The sequence below is a fragment of the Berghia stephanieae genome, chromosome 3, assembly GCF_034508935.2.
Source record: "Berghia stephanieae isolate SIO BIC M18660-M18661 chromosome 3, UCSD_Bste_1.3, whole genome shotgun sequence".
In the NCBI taxonomy this organism is placed as follows: Eukaryota; Metazoa; Mollusca; class Gastropoda; order Nudibranchia; family Aeolidiidae; genus Berghia; species Berghia stephanieae.
The window spans coordinates 84,342,917-84,364,148 of record NC_088362.1 but is presented as its reverse complement, the minus strand read 5'-3'; the positions used below and the strand labels follow the sequence as shown (position 1 = coordinate 84,364,148).

Here is a 21,232-nt window from a genome sequence, read left to right as displayed (position 1 = left end):
TATATACAAAATTAATACAATGCATAACGGAGAGATGATTTATTACAAGACAAAAAATATCACCTCCCAAAACTCTAACTAAACATTTGACTGTTTCCCTCCAAGCCAGGGTATCCAGCCAGGGAAAGGACAAAACCGAGTAATCTCTTTCCACGACAAAGACAGAAAGCAGTTGGAAAACAGATATATACAGAAGATACAATAAGTATATCCTTGCCAACAATGGGAGGTCGGCAAAAAGACAGGAAGCAAGTTGGAAAACAAATATAGGGGGATAGCAGACACAGAAAATACCTTCCTGTCCACTATGGGAGGTCATGTTTTTGTTTTGTTTTTAAGAGTTTTACGGCGCTTGCAACACATTTAGGTCATATCAGCGCCAGTAAAAAGGAAGAAAATGGGATAGTAAAAAGTTCTAGAATTACAATTAAAGCACCCAAGAGAAAGTAAGACAAAGGGGAATGGGAACAAATAGGGATCAGATGTAGATTCCAAGAGCATACCACCAATGTACTTAGTTTGAGATCACCTATGTCTCATCCAGACACAAGCACAAAATCCAACAAAGAGGAATACACTCAAATGCTTACATTATACATTAAAAATAACAAATATAATAATACATAACAGAGAGATTATTTACAAGGAAAAAAATATCATCTCCCAAAACAATAACTATGCATTTGACTGTTTCCCTCTCAGTAAGGCCAACATGCGGGGCCAGGACAAAACTAAGTAATCTCATTCCAAGACAAAGACAGGAAGCAAGTTGGAAAACAGATATATGGCGATAGAAGACACAGTAAGTACCTCCCTGCCCACTATGGGAGGTCAGGAATCCCATCCAGCTGTTTGTGTGTGTGTGTGTGTGTGTGTGAGAGAGAGAGAGAGAGAGAGAGAGAGAGAGAGAGAGAGAGAGAGAGAGAGAGATGTTTGTTTGTTTTTAAGGGTTTTACCGAGCTTGCGGCACATTTAGGTTATATCAGCGCCAGTAAAAAGGAAGACATGGGATAGTAAAAAGTTCTAGAATTATAATTAAATCACCCAAGAAAAAGTAAGACATAGGGGAACTGGGAACAAAAAGGGATAAGATGTAGATTCCTAGAGCATACCACCAATGTACTTAGTTTGAGATCACCTAAAAGTCTCATCCGGACACAAGCACACAATCCAACAAAGAGGAATACACTCAAATGCTTACATTATACATTCAAGTTAACAAATGTAATAATACATAACAGAGAGATCATTTACAAGGGAAAAAAATATCTCCCAAAACAATAAGTATGCATTTGACTGTCTCCCTCCCAGCTAGGACTCCGGCCAGAGCCAGGACAAAACCAAGTAATCTCATTCCAAGACAAAGACAGAAAGCATGTTGGAAAACAGATATAAGGGGATAGAAGGCATAGTCTGTACACCCCTGACCATTATGGGAGGTCAGGAACCCCACCCAGAGAGAGAGAGAGAGAGAGAGAGAGAGAGAGAGAGAGAGAGAAAGAGAGAGAAAGAGAGAGAGAGACTCCCTTTCAAAAGTCACATAACGATATTTTTTTTTAACCACACAAACACACACACACCAGCATTCAAGGCAAACTGCAATAGGATTTATTGAGGCAACTTGGGGATTTGACAAAATTTATCAACAAAAACTAACAACGCCTTATAACAATATAGTCTGTATCATTTTCATCAGATTGAAATATTTCTAGAATAGTCTGCATCGTTATCATCAGATTGAAATACTATTTCATAAGACACACTTAGTAACAATTTCATATGATATTATAGTTTAAAGCAACAGGAAAACAATTCTCACTTTAAGAATACAAGTGGTTATCGCGTCATACACGACAGGACATCGAGCTTGATACAGGAGAGAAACAATAAGAAGAAAGAAAGAAACTAACACGAAAAAACAAACAAACAAACCCCTGCTTCATGTTTGTGCCCTTCCGTCTAATTCAGGTAATATGTCGGGTCGTACCATGTAAAAATAAAATTGGGCATTTATAAAACGAAATATCCATTAAACGCGATAAAATTTCCTTTCAAGGGATCCCTGGACAACAGCAACACTTAAAATGTAGGACGGGACATGACGCCTGTAAGGCGATCATCCTTTATTTCCACAGAGACGAAGACGTTAACGATCAGGTACTCGTTTTACACTTGAATACCGCGAAAGAATGCGAGTAAATAATATTTTCCAAGAACTCAACTTTCCGCCGCTTGGATCAGGACTCGAAATCGCGATTTACCGTACTGAAGGCAAACACTAGACATACCACTAGACCACAAAGCCGCGTTAAAAATTGACTTCATGTTCTTATGAAAATATAATATTTAACTTATGTTTAATGTTTTTAAGGGTTTTACGGCGCTTGCAACATATTTAAGTTATATCCGCGCCGAGTGAAAAGGAAGAAAATGGGATAGTAAAAAGTTCTAGAATTACAATTAAAGCACCCAAGAAAAAGTAAGACACGGGGGAACTGGGAACAAATAGGGATCAGATGTAGATTCCAAGGGAACACCACCAATGTACTTAGTTTGAGATCGCCTATAACTCTCTTCCGGGCACAAGCACAAAATCCAACAAAGAGGAATACACTCAAATGCTTACATTATACATTCAAAATAACAAATATAATAATACATAACAGAGAGATGATTTACAAAGGAAAAAAATGTCATCTCCCATAACAATAACTATGCAGTTGACTGTTTTCCTCCCAGCTAGGACTCTGGCTAGGGCCAGGACAAAACCAAGTAATCTCATTCCAAGACAAAGACATAAGCATGTTGGAAACAGATAAAAGGGGATGAAAGAAACAGTATGTACCCCACTGCCCACTATGGGAGGTCAGAACCCCACCCAGGTATTCAACTTAATATATATATATATATATTTCTATACCGAATGAATGTGATAAAGAATTCAATTTTGTAAATCTCGTCGTATTCAACTGTAATTCAAGTTTCGAAATTTGGTTCTGCCCGACATAATACCGAATTGAGTTGAGCGTCACATTTTTGTTTTTGCTGTGTTTGTTTTCAATGGTTTTACGGCGCTTGCAACACATTAAGGTCATATCAGCGCCAGTAAAAAGTAAGAAAATGGGATAGTAAAAAGTTCTAGAATTACAATAAAACAAGAAAGGTAAGACAAAAGGGAATTGGTTCAAATAGTAAACAGATGTAGATTCCAAGAGCACATTACCAAAGTACTTTGTTTGAGATCACCTAAAAATCTCATCCAGACACAAGCACAGGTCCCCACGAAGAGGAATACACTCAAATGTTTACACATCATAAATAGTACATAAACAAACCATAATACAGTGCATAACAGAGAGATGATTTACAAGGAAAAAAATATCATCTCCCAAAACAATAACTATGCATTTGACTGTTTCCCTCATAGCCAAGACTCTGGCCAGGGCCAGGACAAAACCGAGTAATCTCATTTCAAGACAAAAACAGAAAGCAAGTTGGAGGTCAGATATATGGGGATAGAAGACACAGGAAGAACCTCCCTGCCCACTATGGGAGGTCACGAACCCCACCCAGTGTCACATTTTTTATTTATGGGTTTTAAAGAATTGCGACACGTTTGTTGTTTGTTTGTTTTTAAGGGTTTTACGGCGCTTGCAACACATTTAGGTTATATCAGCGCCAGTAAAAAGGAAGAAAATGGGATAGTAAAAAGTTCTAGAATTATAATTAAAGCATCCGAGAGAAAGTAAGACAAAGGGAACTGGGAACAAATAGGGATCAGATGTAGATTCCAAGAGCATACCACCAACGTACTTAGTTTGAGATCACCTATAAGTCTCATCCGGACACAAGCACAAAATCCAACAAAGAGGAATACACTCAAATGCTTACATTATACATTAAAAATAAATATAATAGTACATAACAGAGAGATGATTTAAAAGAAAAAAATTGTCATCTCCCAAAACAATAACTATGCATTTGACTGTTTCCCTCCCAGCTAGGACTCCGGCCAGGGCCAGGACAAAACCAAGTAATCTCATTCCAAGACAAAGACAAAAAGCATGTTGGAAAACAGATATAAGGGGATAGAAGACACAGTATGTACCCCCCTGCCCACTATGGGAGGTCAGGAACCCCACCCAGTGCGACACGTTTATGTCACCACAGCGCCAAGTAAAATGTGAAATGGTAGTACATTCGAAAGATTTGAAATAGGTAGTTATGAAAAAATTTTTTTTAAAAAGATCATGTTAGAGTAATTATTGTCAAGAATAATTATCTGTATACGTGTCTTGATTTAGACTTCATAAATGGCATATCCAAACAAAACCAAAACAAACCAACCCCCCCCCCCCCCAAAAAAAAAAAAAAATAAAAGCAAACAAAAAACCCCAATAAAACTAAATAAGAACGGACCTGGCTAAAAGAGATACTCAAATGTTTAAAATAATAGACTACAATCTAAAAATATATTTATCTAACAGCATACAACAGAGAGAGGATTAACAATGGAAAGAATATTAATTCCCGAAAATCGAACCCTATACACTTGATTGTCAGACCTGTCGGCTGAAAGTCCCAGACAGGACGAGGATAAAACGAACTATCAGTGTTGATGGTGACAAAAATTGAAAAGGGAGGAAAATTTCGAATGACTGCTAACTTCAAGAGAGTGGGAAACTGCACCTATTTGTTCCACCACACATCAAATCTCTCACTGACAGTACATTTGATTGAGGGAAATATAACTTTTTAAAAAAGAGGAAATTCCTCCTCCGACTAAAAAATCGCGGATTTCCGCGGATCCGAGGAAAACCATCAGCATTGAACTATGTTATCATTAAAATGGCAATATTTCATGTCAAACTTTTTATGTTATGTTTTTAGGAGTTTTACGGCGTTTGCGATACTTTAAAGTAATTTCACCGCCAATAAAAAAGGAAGATGACGAGGGAAATTTCGAAATCTGAAGTTAACTCGTTAAAGAAAAGGTAAGATGAATGGGACTGGTTCAAATAGGGGACAGAAGATTCCATGAGCAATTTATCAGAGTGCCTTTTTTGATATTACCTAAAAATCCCATTCAGGCACAGGCAAAGTATGCTGCTGAGGGATACACTCACATGTTTACAAACTGTATTCAAAAGTAAAAACGAAAATACGTAATACATACTTTACAAGGAAAAACATATCATCTCTCAAAAAAAAAAAAAGGAACCTTACATTCAACCTCCTTGGAAGGTCAAAATACCTCACCCAGGCAAACTTTTTAATCAAATCAAAACACGAATAATCTGTTTGTTTTAAAGGATTTTGCAGCGCTTGCGAAAGTTAAGGACATTAGAATGTTTTACCTATTTTCCTCTTTTACCCAGTTAGGTCAACCTAGATTTGTTTTTCAGTTTATCCCTTTCCTTTACTTTGAAATGCTCTCTCTCTCTCTCTCTCTCTCCTCCTCGATACTCTTCTGTTATCTCTTATCTATCACTCTTATATCTTCATTGATATTATTATATCTTAACAGGATAGGTAGGGGTCAATATAACCCTATCGCCGTCTTATACTCTTTAACAAACCCCCCCCTCCCGGCTCCCTATCTTATGATTGATTTATAATTTTGATCTTCGTTTACATTTCATCTCATTACTTCGTATCTCTCTCTCTCTCTCTCTCTCCTTCCCTCTGCCCTTCACACCACACCACACACACACACACACACACACACACACACACACGACACACATTTTTACCTTTCATGTTTTAACGAACTATAATGCCAATGTAGTATAACACATTTCCTTTTTTTTTTTTTGTTTACCTGAAGAAGGCCAAAGGCCGAGACGTTTACTTTGTCTTGCGTCTTTTATAACAGTCATTTTTATTTATTTATTTATTGACTCATTTAGGCTCCTCTAGATTTAGGTCATTTCAGCGCCAGTAAATAGGAAAAAAATAGGATAGTCTAAAAAAAATAATTCAGATTTACAATAAAAAGCTCACTTGAAAAAAAAAGACAAATGGGAATGGTTCAAATAGGGAACAGCTGTAGATTCCAAGAGCACACTATCAGGAATTTAGTTTGAGATCATCCAGACACAAGCGAATGTCTCGACTGAAAGGAATACACTCAAATGTTTACAAATCATGATATCTATTCCAAAAAAAAATGTACCAGTACATGACAGAGCGATGATTTACTAAGGAAAAAAATATAATCTCTCAAAACTATAAGTAAAAATGTGACTGTTTCTCCTCCCAGTCAAGGATTCCAGCCAGGGTCAGGACAAAACCAAGTAATCTCATTCAAAAACAAAAACAAAAACAGAAAAAAAGTTGGAAAACAAATATAAGTGAATAGAAGACACAGTAAATGCTTCCCTGACCACTATGGGAGGACAACATATAATAATTTTAAATAAATAAAAGAGGGTTAAATTAATATTATACAATGGCATCGAATTAACTTTATGCAGTATAAAGCCAGTAATTTTGTATTTCAAACCAACCAATATTAAAGTCAGATTAATGAATTTACGCCTGGAGAAATATCTTTTTTAAAATTCAAAATATATGGCAGTTCTAATGGTAAGTGTAAAGAGATTAACAAGACAACATTTTTATTGCATTTCATTTTTAAAAAACCATAAAAGGCAAAAACATCCGTCAAATAAGTTATTGAAGAATACAGAAATACGTCTGACTGATCACTTCAAAACAGTATAATGTTGATATGGCTGAAACGCTAAATATTCGAATTTGTAAAAAAAAAAAACAAAAAAAAACAAACAAACAAACCAACGAGTCTTTGTTTCATTGGGTGAATGAATATCTAATTTTTTTAACTCACAAAAACTAAAATTTCACCATTTTTACTATAAAATTCCTTTTGAGGTATCTGGTTTACTTCCAATATGAAAAGGTGGATCACACATCTGTGAGATACTCACAAGAATTGTCAGTTGAGTTATTGCTCCGTTGACAATTGACAATAGTTACAAATATAAAAATGGGCAGAAGAAAACGGGATCAGATTGTAGTTGGATTTCTGCACTAAACCATTCATTGTACTTTATGCTTTATACTGTGTGCTGTATTTTATACTTTATAATAACATTTAAACATTATACTGTACTTTATATTTCATACTGTCTACTGAACCTTCTAAGCTAGATTGTATACTGTAATTTTCACGTACTTTATACTGTGCATTTCACCTTCTAATCTTTAGTGTATACTGTACTTTATATAGTTTATACTGTACAGTGCATCCTACGCCGATTTTCACAATTTTGAAATTATTCTACAGATGCCAAATCTCAATCTTTGACAGTCTGAGTGAGATAAAATCTGTTTATTGAAAGGGGAATACATTACAAAAGAGTAACAAAGAAACAAACGACAAATGTGACCAACTGTCTCAAAACGATATTATGTTGGGATGAAATTGAGGATTGGAATTGAACCTTAGGCTTACCTTTTAAATTAAATTTTGACTTGAAATAAATGCTTTCGTTGAAGAAAGTGAATTTTTTTCCACTTACTACTACAAACATATAATAGCTTCTTTTTTTAATTCTGATCATTTTGACGCGAGACTCAATTTACTACATCTGGTATGCTTTTGCTTTTAAGAGTTTTACGGCGCTTGCGACACATTTAGATCATATCAACACCAGTAAAAAGGAAGAAAATGGAATAGTAGATAGTATAAGATGTATAGATTTACAAAATGGTGAGACAAAGGAAACTGGTTTAAATAGGGAACAGAAGTCGATTCCAAGAGCGTACTATCAGTGTGTGTACTCAGTTTGAGAGCTAAAAGCCTCATCAGGACACAAGTACAGGTTCCCACTAAGAGGAATACACTCAAATTTTTACATAATATATTCAAAACAAATACTATGACAGTACATAATGGTTAATTTATTTAAAAGGGAAATAAATATCCTCTCCCAACACTAAAACAAGACATTTGACTGTTTTGTTTCCCACTAGACAAAGAACATCGGCCAGGGACAGGACAAAACCAAGAAGAAACAAGTGACCCCGATAATTTTCTCCCGCAATGCACAACCAGGGGGTGGTCACTGTCATCTTGTTTCATTTTTGGCAAAGAAGAAATAATAATATAAATCTAAACAAAATACAAAATCCAGGCAAAACTATTTTATCCCAGTACAGTTACAGAGTGTAAAATGTTGCCTCAGCATATGAACTCTGCAGTCATATGAAACAGCAAAGTTAGTTAATTGTTATTTCACCTGAGGCTACACAATTTTCTTCATGAAAATGATTCCAACATAATACCATATTGATGAGACATGTTTCAATTGGTGGAAAGGAAAATGACCACACAACCAGAAAGACCCAACAATAATAACAAGTTTGTAGAAAATAATCAACATGCATTTCGTCAACATCTTAAGTTTTAAAAATATAGAAGAGTGAATGTGACACACATATAGAATGAATGAAGATGACATCACCTAGCTCTTTGTCATTATTTTTATATGGCCTTTTGAGTGACTTATTCCCATTAAACTCTCAACCAGACAACAAATAATTAAACTTACACATACGTAGTTTATTGTGTTCCTACGATTGATATGGGCGGTATGATTATTTGTTATTAAGGGTTTTACGGTGTTTGCAACACATTTGTTTTTGTTTTTAAGGGTTTTACGGCACTTGCAATACATTAAAGTCATATCAGGGCCAGTAAAAAGGAAGAAAATGGGATCGTAAAAAAGTTCTAGAAATACAATTAAAGCACCCAAGAAAAGGTAAGACAAAGGGGAATTGGTTCAAATAAGAGACAGGTGTAGATTCCAAGAGCACACTATCAAAGTACTTAGTTTGAAATCACTAACAGTCTATTTATTTATTTTATTTTTATTTTTAAGGGTTTTACGGGGCTTGCAACACATTAAGGTCATATCAGCGCCAGTAAAAACGAAGAAAATGGGAAAGTAAAAAGTTCTAGAATTACAATTAAAGCACCCAAGAAAAGGTAAGACAAAGGGGAATTGGTTCAAATAGGAAACAGATGTAGATTCCAAGAGCACACTATCAAAGTACTTCGTTTGAGATCACCTAAAAGTCTCATCCAGACACAAGCACAGGTCCCCACTAAGAGGAACACACTCAAATGTTTACAAATTACATATAACATGTAAACAAACATAATACAGTTCATAACAGAGAGATGATTTACAAGGAAAAAAATATCATCTCTCAAAACAATAACTATGCATTTGACTGTTTCCCTCCCAGCCAGGACTCCGGCCAGGGCCAGGACAAAACCAAGTAATCTCATTCCAAGACAAAGACAGAAAGCATGTTGGAAAACAGACATAGGGGGAGAGAAGACACAGTATGGACCCCCTGCCCGCACAAACAGTCTACTTAGTTTGAGATCACATAAAAGTCTCACCCAAACACCAGCACAAGATCCCGCTAAGAGGAATACATTCACGTGTTTACAAATCATATGCTAATTTTTTTTTTTAAATACAGTACATAACAGAGATATGATTTACAAGGGGATAGAAGACACAGCAAGTAACTCCCTGCCCACTACGGGAGGTTGTGAATCCCACCCAGGATCTGGGAGGTAGAAGGGAAGTCTTGCTTTAAAAGCATAGCATCAATATTGAAACAATAAGAAGTAAACATTTCAGCAGTTGGTCTTCTTCGGGAGATAGACAAAACACGCCAAAAATTATGAGAATGCATATTTTGTCTTCTCTGAATAATGCCAAAGACCATAATAAAATTTGTTAAGTGATGTTTCGATATCATATTATGCGAGTCACTTTTCACTTTTTCCATTTTTCTTTTATCTTTACAGGATCATGTAGGCACCCTTAGTTTTGAATCAAAGTTTAAATAATACACATACAAAGATACAAGAGGACGGTAAGTTATCACAATTTCTTATGAGAAACAACAATTCATATCATGTGGTATTGAAGTTGTGAATACCTTAAATATTTGCTAGACCTAGCCAACAAAATTGTCTGAATATTTTATAACAGAACATACGGCACCTTATGTTTCAAGTCAATACGCTTGCATAACGTGCAAAATAATTGTGAAAAGAGTAAAAAAAATATGGCAATATTGTAGGAAATCAGAAAATTGACAGACATTTTACAAGTCTGATTTGCAACCAGAGGTAAGCAAAAAAAGTGTTACATCTGTCGTTTTATTCAACAACATGGAGCTTGTGAAAGTTTTAGGTCATATAAGTGGCAGCAAAGGATGATGGGAGTCAAAACAGATTATTGATCTAGAAATGTTTTTCTTCTTACTCATACATAAAAGAAAAAGTAATGAAGGGGCAATCTAGATGAAAAATATCTAGACTAGCTCACCCAGAAATCGCACAGTTCCATTTGAGTAAGATCTCTTCAACGGTTTCAATATGAGACCCACTGCCTCAAAACATTATCATGTCAAGGTCCCCCAGAGCCATGAGCCAGAGTTTATATCTCAGTTTCTATATATGGCGTGAAACTGACAAAAGCAATTGCTTGCTACCATTTGGACAGGATGATAGTTTACCATAAACTACTTTTAGGCAGTGAGTCACATATACAGATTAGGAACTGGGTCAACGTACATAAGGGGGGGAGAAACCAAAACAAGAGTTTATGGAAGGAAATACGTAAAAGTAACTGTGGTAGCTAATGAGATATAGACTATGTTAATAAGTTATGCGCTTTGATCACATCTAGTGGATATTGTGCTATATAAATGCTCAAGTCCTTTTTTACATCGTAATGCTGATGATGGTAATGGTGACGATAACAATAACTTAAAACTTCCACACTGACACTGACACTGCTACAAGATCTCAGCCAAAACGGATACAGTCAGATTGTTACTCGTTGTCTTTAGGGGGTTTACGGCACTTGCAACACTTCTAGGGCATTTCAGCGAAAGAGGTGAGAGGAACAATTGTAGATCTGAAGTGAAAAGCACCAAAGAAAAAAGTAAGACAGTCCCATCCAAGCACAAGCTAAAGGGTCCCGGGATGAAGGATATCCCCAAATATTTAGGTACAAACCAAAAGAGTTTGTGGAAGGGAAAATGGTAAAAGTAAATATGGTAGCTAATGACATATTAGTCATTTACAAAAGAATCTAGACAGTTTGTTTTCACCAATAGCTCAATACTAATTGGAATAAAGACAATTGACATATACATATTTGAAAACTAGACAAAACTAGTTTTCTTTTAGTGTATAAATTATCAAGTTTGTGTAAAGTGTTGAACAGACGCAGATATTTAAATCCAGTCATTAAAAAATTGATTTTGCAAAATCGAGTTTAAAATTTAAATCAGCACAAATGACACACTGAAGTATTTTGTATGTCCACCGTTAGAGTCGATCAATGCCTGAACTCTTTGCCTCATTGAAGATGTTAGCTGATTGACTGCTTCTATTGGTATATTTTCCTATATTGTATTTAGTCTGTCAAACATTTCGTCGAATTTTGTCTAAATTTTTGGGGGATTTTTTTAAAGCTTTCTTTTCATAAAGTTCCACATATGTTCAATGGAATTTATATCAGGCGACACAGCTGGCCACAGGTTCACCAACCTTACATTTGAATCAATTAGGGAAGCAGATATTTGTCGAGCTCTATGAGCTGAGGTGTTATCAAACTGAAATATCACCACTTGATTATTTTGATTCAGAATAAACGGGATGATACTTTATTCAAGAATATTGCTGATGTATAGGTCTGAGCTAAGTCATTGGTTCATTCGTATTAGAACCGTTTTTCTGCCACCAATTATCACTCCTAAGACCATCACTGATCCATATTTTCGATTTGTCATTTCACTGATGGTTTTGTCATTGAAACATTCACCCAGATGTCGATAGCACAAAGTTAGTTGGCTCTGGAATCAACTTCAAAAAGCGATTCATCTGTAAATGAAATGTTGTCCCAGATCAGTCAAGAGACTTTGTGCAATAGGGTCAGCTTTGGTCTGAATTACAGGTTTGTGACATTTCAAACAACGCTCACTAAGCGTGAACATTAGCTTCGGCAACTGCATAGCAGAAAGAAAAATTTATAAACTTGAGATATATACATGTACCAATGTTTTCTCTTCTGTGAGATAATAGCAAATGAAAACTGTCTAGTTTCTTTTGTAAATGGCTATATATGTATGTTAATAAGTTAAGCGCTTTGATCACATCTAGTGGATAGTGTGCTATATAAATGTTCAAGTCCTTTTTTACATTATAATGCTGATCACGGCAATGGTGATGATAACAATAACTTAAAACTTCCACACTGACACTGCGATAAGATGGCTACTTGTCTTCAGGGGTGTACAACACTTGCATCACTTCCAGGGCATTTCAGCGCTTAAGATTTTTTAAAAAGATCTGAATCTGAAGTGAAAAGCACTAAAGAAAAAGTAAGACAAAGGGTACGGGTTCACAGAGCAACAATCAACATGCCTATTTTGATTCTAACTTAAAATGTTATCCAGGCACAAGCTAAGGATCCCGCAATGAAGGATACCCCACATATTTACAAAGAACAACATATCAAAAATAGTATATAGCAGTGAAATGATTTACAAGGGGAAAAAAATCTCACCTCTCAAAAAAAACAGGTCCTATACATTGAATGCCTCCTCTCAGTTAAGGATTTGCTACTGCCAGGACCCTCTGATAATTGTGACTTTGAAGTCAATTTTTTCATCTCAATCATTCCGACATAATACCAGATAGACACTGCAGGTCACAGATAGCAAACATTTCAGGCTTGAAACCCTTCTTCAGCCAATGAAAAAAACCATTAAAAATTTTCATACATCTCGTTAAATCCTGATAGATGTGTGTTTAAAAAAACTGTTTTTGATATTGACTGAAGAATGTGTTTGAGCCAAAAAAGTTCCGAGAATGCAGATTAGTATTTACATTGTCTTATAGAACATAGCAGGTAAGGGCCAACAGAAAAGCAAAAGGAAAAACAAAAATTACTTATCTAGCATCAACATATCTAAAGACAAATCAAATATAATTTTTGGTATTACTTATAATAACAATGTCATGGAATATCTAAGGACTTAAGCATAGGGCACGGAAATATTGTAGAATAATTGAGAAGATCACGTTGTTTTTTTTTTCTTTTTAATAGGAATTGTGAATCAACAAATAAGAATAAATTAATTATTCAAATTCAATTTACAAAAATAAAAGGTTTTATTATACAGAAACAGGGTTGAACTAGGAACTACTGCTATCAGGCTTGGTAAATTCCAGACTATTGAAATGAGGGATATTTTTCCAGCACTGCTTGACACTGCTGAGCACAATAAAATAAAAGCAATGCAATATCTACAACTCATCTTTGTAAAGTTTGCACACACAAGCCAAAATTTCTTCTCAATCAAGTTGGTTTGATAACCATGTTTTTCAAAATGTTCACAAAAATCTAAAAGCATGTGTTTAAAAATATGCCAAAAAAAAAAAAAAAAAGACAAGAAACTATGTTTTGTAGGGGTCAATAATACACTTCTCTATGCTTCTTAAACTCTTACATTAACAGACCTGCCTACTATTACCAAAAATTCGTAGAAGTACGAAATTTCGGCTCCAATTTCAGAACTTCATGAGTATCTCTAATTCATTCAAACAGTGGTACCAGACTACATAATTTACAGGATTTTGAAGAGTTATTTAATCCTAGTGAGGGTAAATTGTTGACCTATAAAGTTCACTATAGTAACTACTATTTTTATCTCTTAAAAACTACAAATTTATAAATGTTCAAGGAGGCAGGTCTGTATTAATACCATGAATCTCGTAGTGATGGCCTGATTAAATGGATCACAACTAGATTAAATAAGAAGTGGGACACAGAAATCTCAAACATGCTGACATGGCCCCATGTTTTCAAAGTATCTGACTAAACCATATCTTTCAGTTAAAAACCACCCAATTCCCCACTCCCCTTCAACACACACACACAAGCGCCAATATAAACACACTCACATAGAGTCACATACAAAAACCAGCACCACGCAGTCTTGTCATTCCACATAGGTACTAATATTTAGGGTTGATATCGGACCTAGTCCCTGAAAATGATGGAGTTATATTTTCTAAGGGGTTTTTGCGACCTTTGCAGCACTTATTACACGAGTGCCCCATCCTGGTTCATTTGGAAACAGAGACTAAAGATGGGCTTTTCTATAATTACAATGCAAATGCAGCCCTTCATATTCTTTCCATAAGATCAGATTTTGCAGACCCAGCTATCAACTCACCCACAGCTGTGGGCTGAGAAAATCGATTTGCTGCTTTAAGATGGCTTTAACACTCTATAGTTCATTCCATAGACTGACATGATGAAACATATATAAATAATAAACGCAAGAATAAACGGTAATAAAAACTTTCTTGACATTTCACTTTGTTGAGTATGCAAAATTATAAAGAAAAGTGCATTATTATTATTATTATTATTATTATTATTATTATTACAGTCTACTCCGGATAATCGCAACTCGGTTAATCGCAACTTTCGGTTAATCGCAACATTTCCCAGGAAACTGAATTAATTCTATATGAAAGTAACTGGTTAATTGCAACAAACTTTGGTTAATTGCAACAAATTTTCAACCTCAAAAAGTGCAAATTAAAGAAATTAATCACACAAAATCTCATGATTAAATTTTATCATGAGTGATATCATGACAGATTGGAGAATCGAGAGTGTGTGGGGTTTAATACTACAGTTTTTGTTTTTGTTTTTAACTCTCTCGAGTTCATGTGCATGGAAAATCAAACAAATATGTTCGATTTTCAATGAGGGTGAACTCGAGAGAGTTAAGGGTTTTACGGCACTTGCAACACATTAAAGTAAAATCAGCACCAGTAAAAAGAAAGAAAATGGGATAGTAAAAAGTTCTAGAATTACAGTTAAACCACCCAAGAAAAGGTAAGACAATGGGGAATTGGCTCAAATACGAAACAGAAGTAGATTCCAAGAGCAGACCATCAAAGTACTTAGTTTGAGATCACCTAAAGGTCTCAACCAGACACAAGCACAGGTCCCAACTAAGAAGGATACACTCAAATGTTTACAAATCATATATAACATGTAAACAAAACAATGCAGTGCTTAACAGAGAGATGATTTACAAGACAAAAAATATCATCTCCCAAAACTCTAACTATACATTTGACTGTTTCCCTCCCAGATAGGATATCCAGCCAGGGCCTGGACAAAACCAAGTAATCTCATACCAAGACAAAGACAGAAAGCATGTTGGAAAACAGATACAGGGGGATAGAAGACACAGTAAGCGTCTCCCTGCCCACCATGGGAGGTAAGGAATTAATGCTACATTTGTGCGTCTCCACACTATTAGAGACAAAAGAGGGTGGGACTTTACAGTATGAGTTTGTTAGGTCATTTGTGACCATTAGATAGGAGGTGAGAGGGCTGAGCATAGTCTAGAAACATGTAGACAATGACAGTTGTAAGGAGAGACTAAGCGATATCCTTTGTTTTGGGATTGACAACTGTGCATTGTGACCAATGATTTGGTGATAGCTTATTGTCTTTCATCACACTAATCTCTTTGACTCTTACAAATGCTGAGAACAAAAGAGTGAAAGTTAATCCAATCTGAATAATTTGTCGGCTTGCATCAAAGCAGCCTTTGATTATCAAAATCTATACAGGACTGCCATATGGGTTTTATTCAATCAAATTGCTCAGTCTGTGGTGGACTAAGTAAAATGATTACAATAACTGGTTTGAGTCTACCATATATTTGTAAAATGTTGCAATAATGGACAGGAAACTAAACTTCGGTTAATTGCAACTTCGGTTAATTGCAACATTTTCGCTGATCTCAAGGTGTTGTGATTATCCGGAGTGGACTGTATTATTATTATTGGCATCATTACTATTGTTTTATCACCACGATCAACCTGACAGCTCACACCTTTATCATTATTCTAACCTAAAACAAAAATATGAACGGCTGAAAGTGTGAGACCCATTCTTTCCACACTCACCCTTATTATTCTTGTTCAGCATGTATTCAAATGTATTCTTTATTATTTTTTTTTTTTGGGGGGTGTGTGTTGTTGGGGGGGGGGGGGGGAATCAACATATGGATACATTTTTAAACTGTCTTTGTCTTATAGTTTTCATACATTGAGTAGGCCTGCAGTACACAATGAAATTATAATTCTAAAAATGGTTGATGAATGGGCAATGTGCATAAACCAATTTGTTTTGTTTGATCTTTCTTTTATATAAATATATAATATATGTATATACTCGAGTACAGTTTCCTCAAACTCATTTGAATGAATTTTTCCAAATTATTCTTTGTACAAGGTTTACTTGAACTACGGCTACCTTAAAACTTTTTTGCATATCGCGAGATGCTTGAAGAAACTGTGCTTGAGTGTATAGGGAAATAAAACATTTCTGTCTTTTACTTCCTGTTAAATTTGTTATAATAATAATTCAATATCTATAAATGCACGTAGTAAACAGTACTAGACTAATCACAGGAGTAGCATTGTTTCAAAACTACTGAATGATGAATAATCTACATTCTGCTGGACATGAAATCCGTAATGCCCAGCGCTGACCGCTTTGCGGACATTGTCCAAATCATCATCCATCAAAAGTACTTCATTATCTTTGACGGAAACTTTGTGTTCTTTTTCAATGGCACTTATGGCTGCTGTTATATGGGCCTCCTTTCCATTCAAGTCAGACATTCCTTGACGGGTCATAAATTCTGGGGTGTTGGCGATTACATACACCTTTTTAGCAACTCTGTGAATGAAACATAAAATATAAAATTTCAGCATGTTTTATAGGGTTTGCCAAATCCAAGCAATTATTATAAAAACACTATATATACTGATTCAAAACATAACTTATTACATAATAATTCTAAGATGGAGGGAAGAAGCTACAAAATGGGTCGATCGACTGGATGGACTCGAGCTTGAGCTTTCTTTGAGCTGCTATTTTTAGTGTAATATTAAAAACTTCAAAGATATAGACAGACTATCAGGGAAATATTTATGTTGATAAGAAACTCTCTCATCTATCATTTATGTTCAATTCAATTATTAATGTAATTCATTCATTGAGTTAAAATGAATTAATATGAAATAATTTATACAGCGCACAGAATCCTCAAAGTGTTCTAGGGCACTTAATAGAAGAAAAACAAATGGACATGGCTTCGAGGAACAGTGGACGAAATAATTACGTGTATCGAAGTCTATGTTTTAACTATGGATGTGGGGGCACCCATGACCAGTTTTTAAGGATTTCTTCTCTGAAAATTTGTGGGTGCCCGAGCACCCACGACCAGTAAATATGATTTTAAATAACGACATGGGATGAGGGTTAAGGTAGACTTCCATGACAGCCACTCAATATGCTGCCCATTTAGATAGTCCCATGACCTGGCCTAAAGATACAAGAGACCAAGGGTAGTATTGAAAGTGATGGGTGGGAGAAAAAGACATGTCACTGTACGTCAAAAAATTATCCTCTCACCTTATTCCATGCTGTAAGGATTGCTATGCAACAATACCAGCATGTTTAGCCTATGATTTGTCTCAGTCTTAATCACTGTGGATGTGGGTGGAGACACAGATATAGGGTAGAGATGGTGAGAGGCGAGTGACGTGACTTTAAGTAACATTCCAGTACAATTAATGTTAATCTTTGGTCAAATCCCCGGCATCGATATGGCTACTGGCTACACAGAATAATAATATTCATTGATATTGGCTTGGTCATTAAAAACCTGAAGATTTTAAAACTTTGCTCTCGTTATGCATGATTTGACATGTGGCTTTTTAGATGACACAGCTGGGTGTAGTCCTATTGTTATTTGCTGCAATAATGGGCTTCATTTCTTCAATCTGAGGTCAAATAAGAAGCGGGGTAGGTGATCTGCGGGACAGTAATGGAGACCTGCAAAACGAGGACATTATAAAAGCAGAAATAATGAACAAATTCTTCTGTGGTGTATTTATACATGAGGACACTAACCATGTGCCAGCATTGGAGACAAGACATTACAGCGAGGCACTTGTCAGTATAGTTATAAAGAAAGAAGACATACTGAAAAATATTATGAAGCTTAACCCAGGCAAATCAGCAGGACCTGATGGACTCCACCCTCGAGTGCTAAGGGAAATTGCGAATGAAATTGCCACACCGCTTCAAATCATATTCACAACGTCGTTACACAACGGGAACTTGCCACAACAATGGAAACTTGGACAGGTTACTCCAATATTTAAAAAAGGCGATAGAAACACTCCTGGAAATTATCGACCTGTGAGTCTGACAGCAGTTCCGTGCAAAGTGATGGAGGCAATAATTAAGGAACATGTGATGGAGCATATGGTCACAAACAATCTGTTCTGTGATGAGCAACATGGCTTCGTGCCTCGGAGATCATGCATAACACAACTAATTACCTGCATTGATGAATGGACAGACGCCTTGGATAGGGGAGAACCGATGGATGCGGTATACCTCGACTTTAAAAAGGCATTTGACACTGTACCCCATGAAAGGCTCATTCAAAAACTACATAGCTATGGCATCAGAGGAAAGATAAACGAATGGATATCTAACTTCCTGCACGACAGAAAACAGAGAGTCTCACTGAATGGGCACACATCACAGTGGTCGGCTGTCACCAGCGGCATTCCACAGGGGAGCGTTCTGGGTCCAGTATTATTCGTGGTATTCATCAATGATCTACCTGATGTTGTAAAAAACGTGATCAGAATATTTGCTGACGATACAAAGTTGTTTGGACCTGTAAGAACAGAAAGTGACCGACATACTATACAAGATGATATCGACAAATTATCAGACTGGTCAGACAAGTGGCTGTTAAAGTTTAATGCAAGCAAATGCAGCGTAATGCATCTTGGTTACAAAAATCCAAAGCACACATACAGAATGAGAGACGATAACGGAGTGTACCAGCAGCTAGGGGAAACAGAAGTAGAAAAGGATTTAGGAGTGCATGTAGACAACAGACTATCCTTCCACCATCATGTCAACTGTGCAATAAATAGAGCAAACAGAACTCTCGGAATTATTAAAAGGACATTCACCAGCAGAAATAATGATATTATTAGGCGGCTCTACACTGCTCTGGTACGACCATCACTTGAATATGGTAATGCACCGAGGATATCACAGCATGTCGGTGACATGGATAAAATTGAAAGGGTACAAAGGAGAGCAACGAAGCTTTGTTCAGATTTGAAGCATCTACCATATGAAGATAGACTGAGGCATCTCAAACTACCATCATTGTACTACAGAAGACAAAGAGGAGACATGATACAAGTATATAAGATAATAAACGAGAAAGATAGAGTAGATAGAGAGCAAATACTACCAGAGAGCACATTTAATAGAACGAGAGGACATAGCGACAAATTAAAAAAAAGACAGGCCAGATTAAATGTAAGAAAATGCTCCTTTGGACTCAGAGTGACAGATAACTGGAGCAGCCTTCCAGAAGATGTAATTAAAGCGAGGACAGTGAATGAGTTCAAAGACAAGTTAGACAAACACTGGCATTACAAGCGTTACCAGCTCCGCCCCAACCATGCAGGTGCGCGTAGATATATCAGAGATAGTGCAGAACGGGTATTACAGGCATAGCCTTCAACCCGAAGAAGAGGTATCTAGGTATCAAGGTATCAAAACAATGAAATATGTGGCATATTATGCCACTTTAGGTTGATTCCACAAACAAATGTCTCTGTAATCCGGACAGAAGGCTAGGGAAACAGGTGTTCCAGATTACGGAGATGTTACTAACATTCAAAATTGTCTTATTTTGACACATCTTTTATTGGATGTCTGCTGACCTGCCCAAATTCATCTTCTAAGCTCTTTAATTGGTTGACTAACCATTGTGTTTGATCTGAGGTACATCGGTGGGTGGTAGTGATATTAAGAATTGGGATCTAATAAGCAGAACTTGCATTGTACACCAACTTGTTCTCAAACAATGGGATGAAATCAGGGATCAAGAATATTTCTGATCAAAAGGTAAAAGTTCATTCCGATTTCACTCATCCAGATTACGGGGGTTTCTTTTCCGATCGGAGTAGACATTGCTAATTTACAACAATTTTTAAAAATTATCTTTAAATAATAAGGCTACTGTGATTTTTTTTTTTTTTAAACCTTAAAAAAAGAATCATGAAAAGAATGTGAACCAGACGTGAGCAGAGAACAGAATTGTCATGAAATGATCGCTGTGCCTACTCTCTCATCATACATAAATCATACTTTTATTATGAACATCCATACATTACACACAAAGTGAATAGATTAAAGTTCAAAATGAGCTCTCTTCATCTATCATACTATACTTACTTCTTAGCCAACACTTTTTGAAGAACCTCTTTTATTAAACCTGCTTGCGAGCTGTAAGTGACAATGGCAGTGAAAGTTCCTTTGCCAATAGTCAAAAGAAGCAAATCTTTCATACAAGGTCTCACATGAGAAGCAAGCGATTGTGCATCCTGTGTCCAATATCCCCGAGAATGAATGTCCACCAAGGTTTTGTCGAAATCTAAAGCCAACAGTTTTATGCCTTTCTTCTTTAGTGCAACGGCAAACGATTCAACTTCTGCCTTCATCTCTTTTGATGGTGAATCCGATGATTGTGAGGTTGCCATTTTTATACATGGAACGACACAACACATCAATGAATTTGATTATATGACGATGCGGTATGGTACTGTTCTGAACCGTCTTTAGCTACTCATTTGAGGTTGGTGAATGGACCCAAAACAAACCAACTTAGTCAAGACATCAATATAAGATTTATTCAGGAGTCGGGCAAATTTGAACGGTTGGTCTTGAAGGGAGATCAATCGACGCCAGGTTCCAAAATAAAACTAATTTTAAAATTAATTTGCAATCTGGGTGCCTACATTGTTCAGGAAACTTTATTAAGAGAAAGAGTCAAGAGTGACCTTCCCCTGAACCTTAGATGTAAACAAAAACTCACGTAATAAATCAGCAGACGACTCTTCACGGCAATTCATTAGACTATGATTATTTTTACCGGTCTAATTTTAGGTGTTTATCTATTTTGGGCTGATTGAACCATTTTTATTGTATCGTGCGTCTCTTCATGCGGAAACGATACC

At 36.0% G+C, this 21,232-nt stretch overlaps 1 protein-coding gene across 1 annotated transcript; it reads right to left on the bottom strand.

Moving 5' to 3' along the window:
• Window positions 1–6,617: 6,617 nt before the first annotated feature.
• Window positions 6,618–21,123, bottom strand: LOC144968661 (uncharacterized). The gene is made up of 2 exons (XM_078907222.1): window positions 20,451–21,123; window positions 6,618–16,844 (listed from the first exon to the last, which is right to left on the bottom strand). The coding sequence occupies exons 1-2, from the start codon at window positions 20,780–20,782 to the stop codon at window positions 16,568–16,570; spliced, it is 609 nt and encodes a 202-aa protein (XP_078763348.1). The 5' UTR covers window positions 20,783–21,123; the 3' UTR covers window positions 6,618–16,567.
• Between the last annotated feature and the right edge of the window lie 109 nt (window positions 21,124–21,232).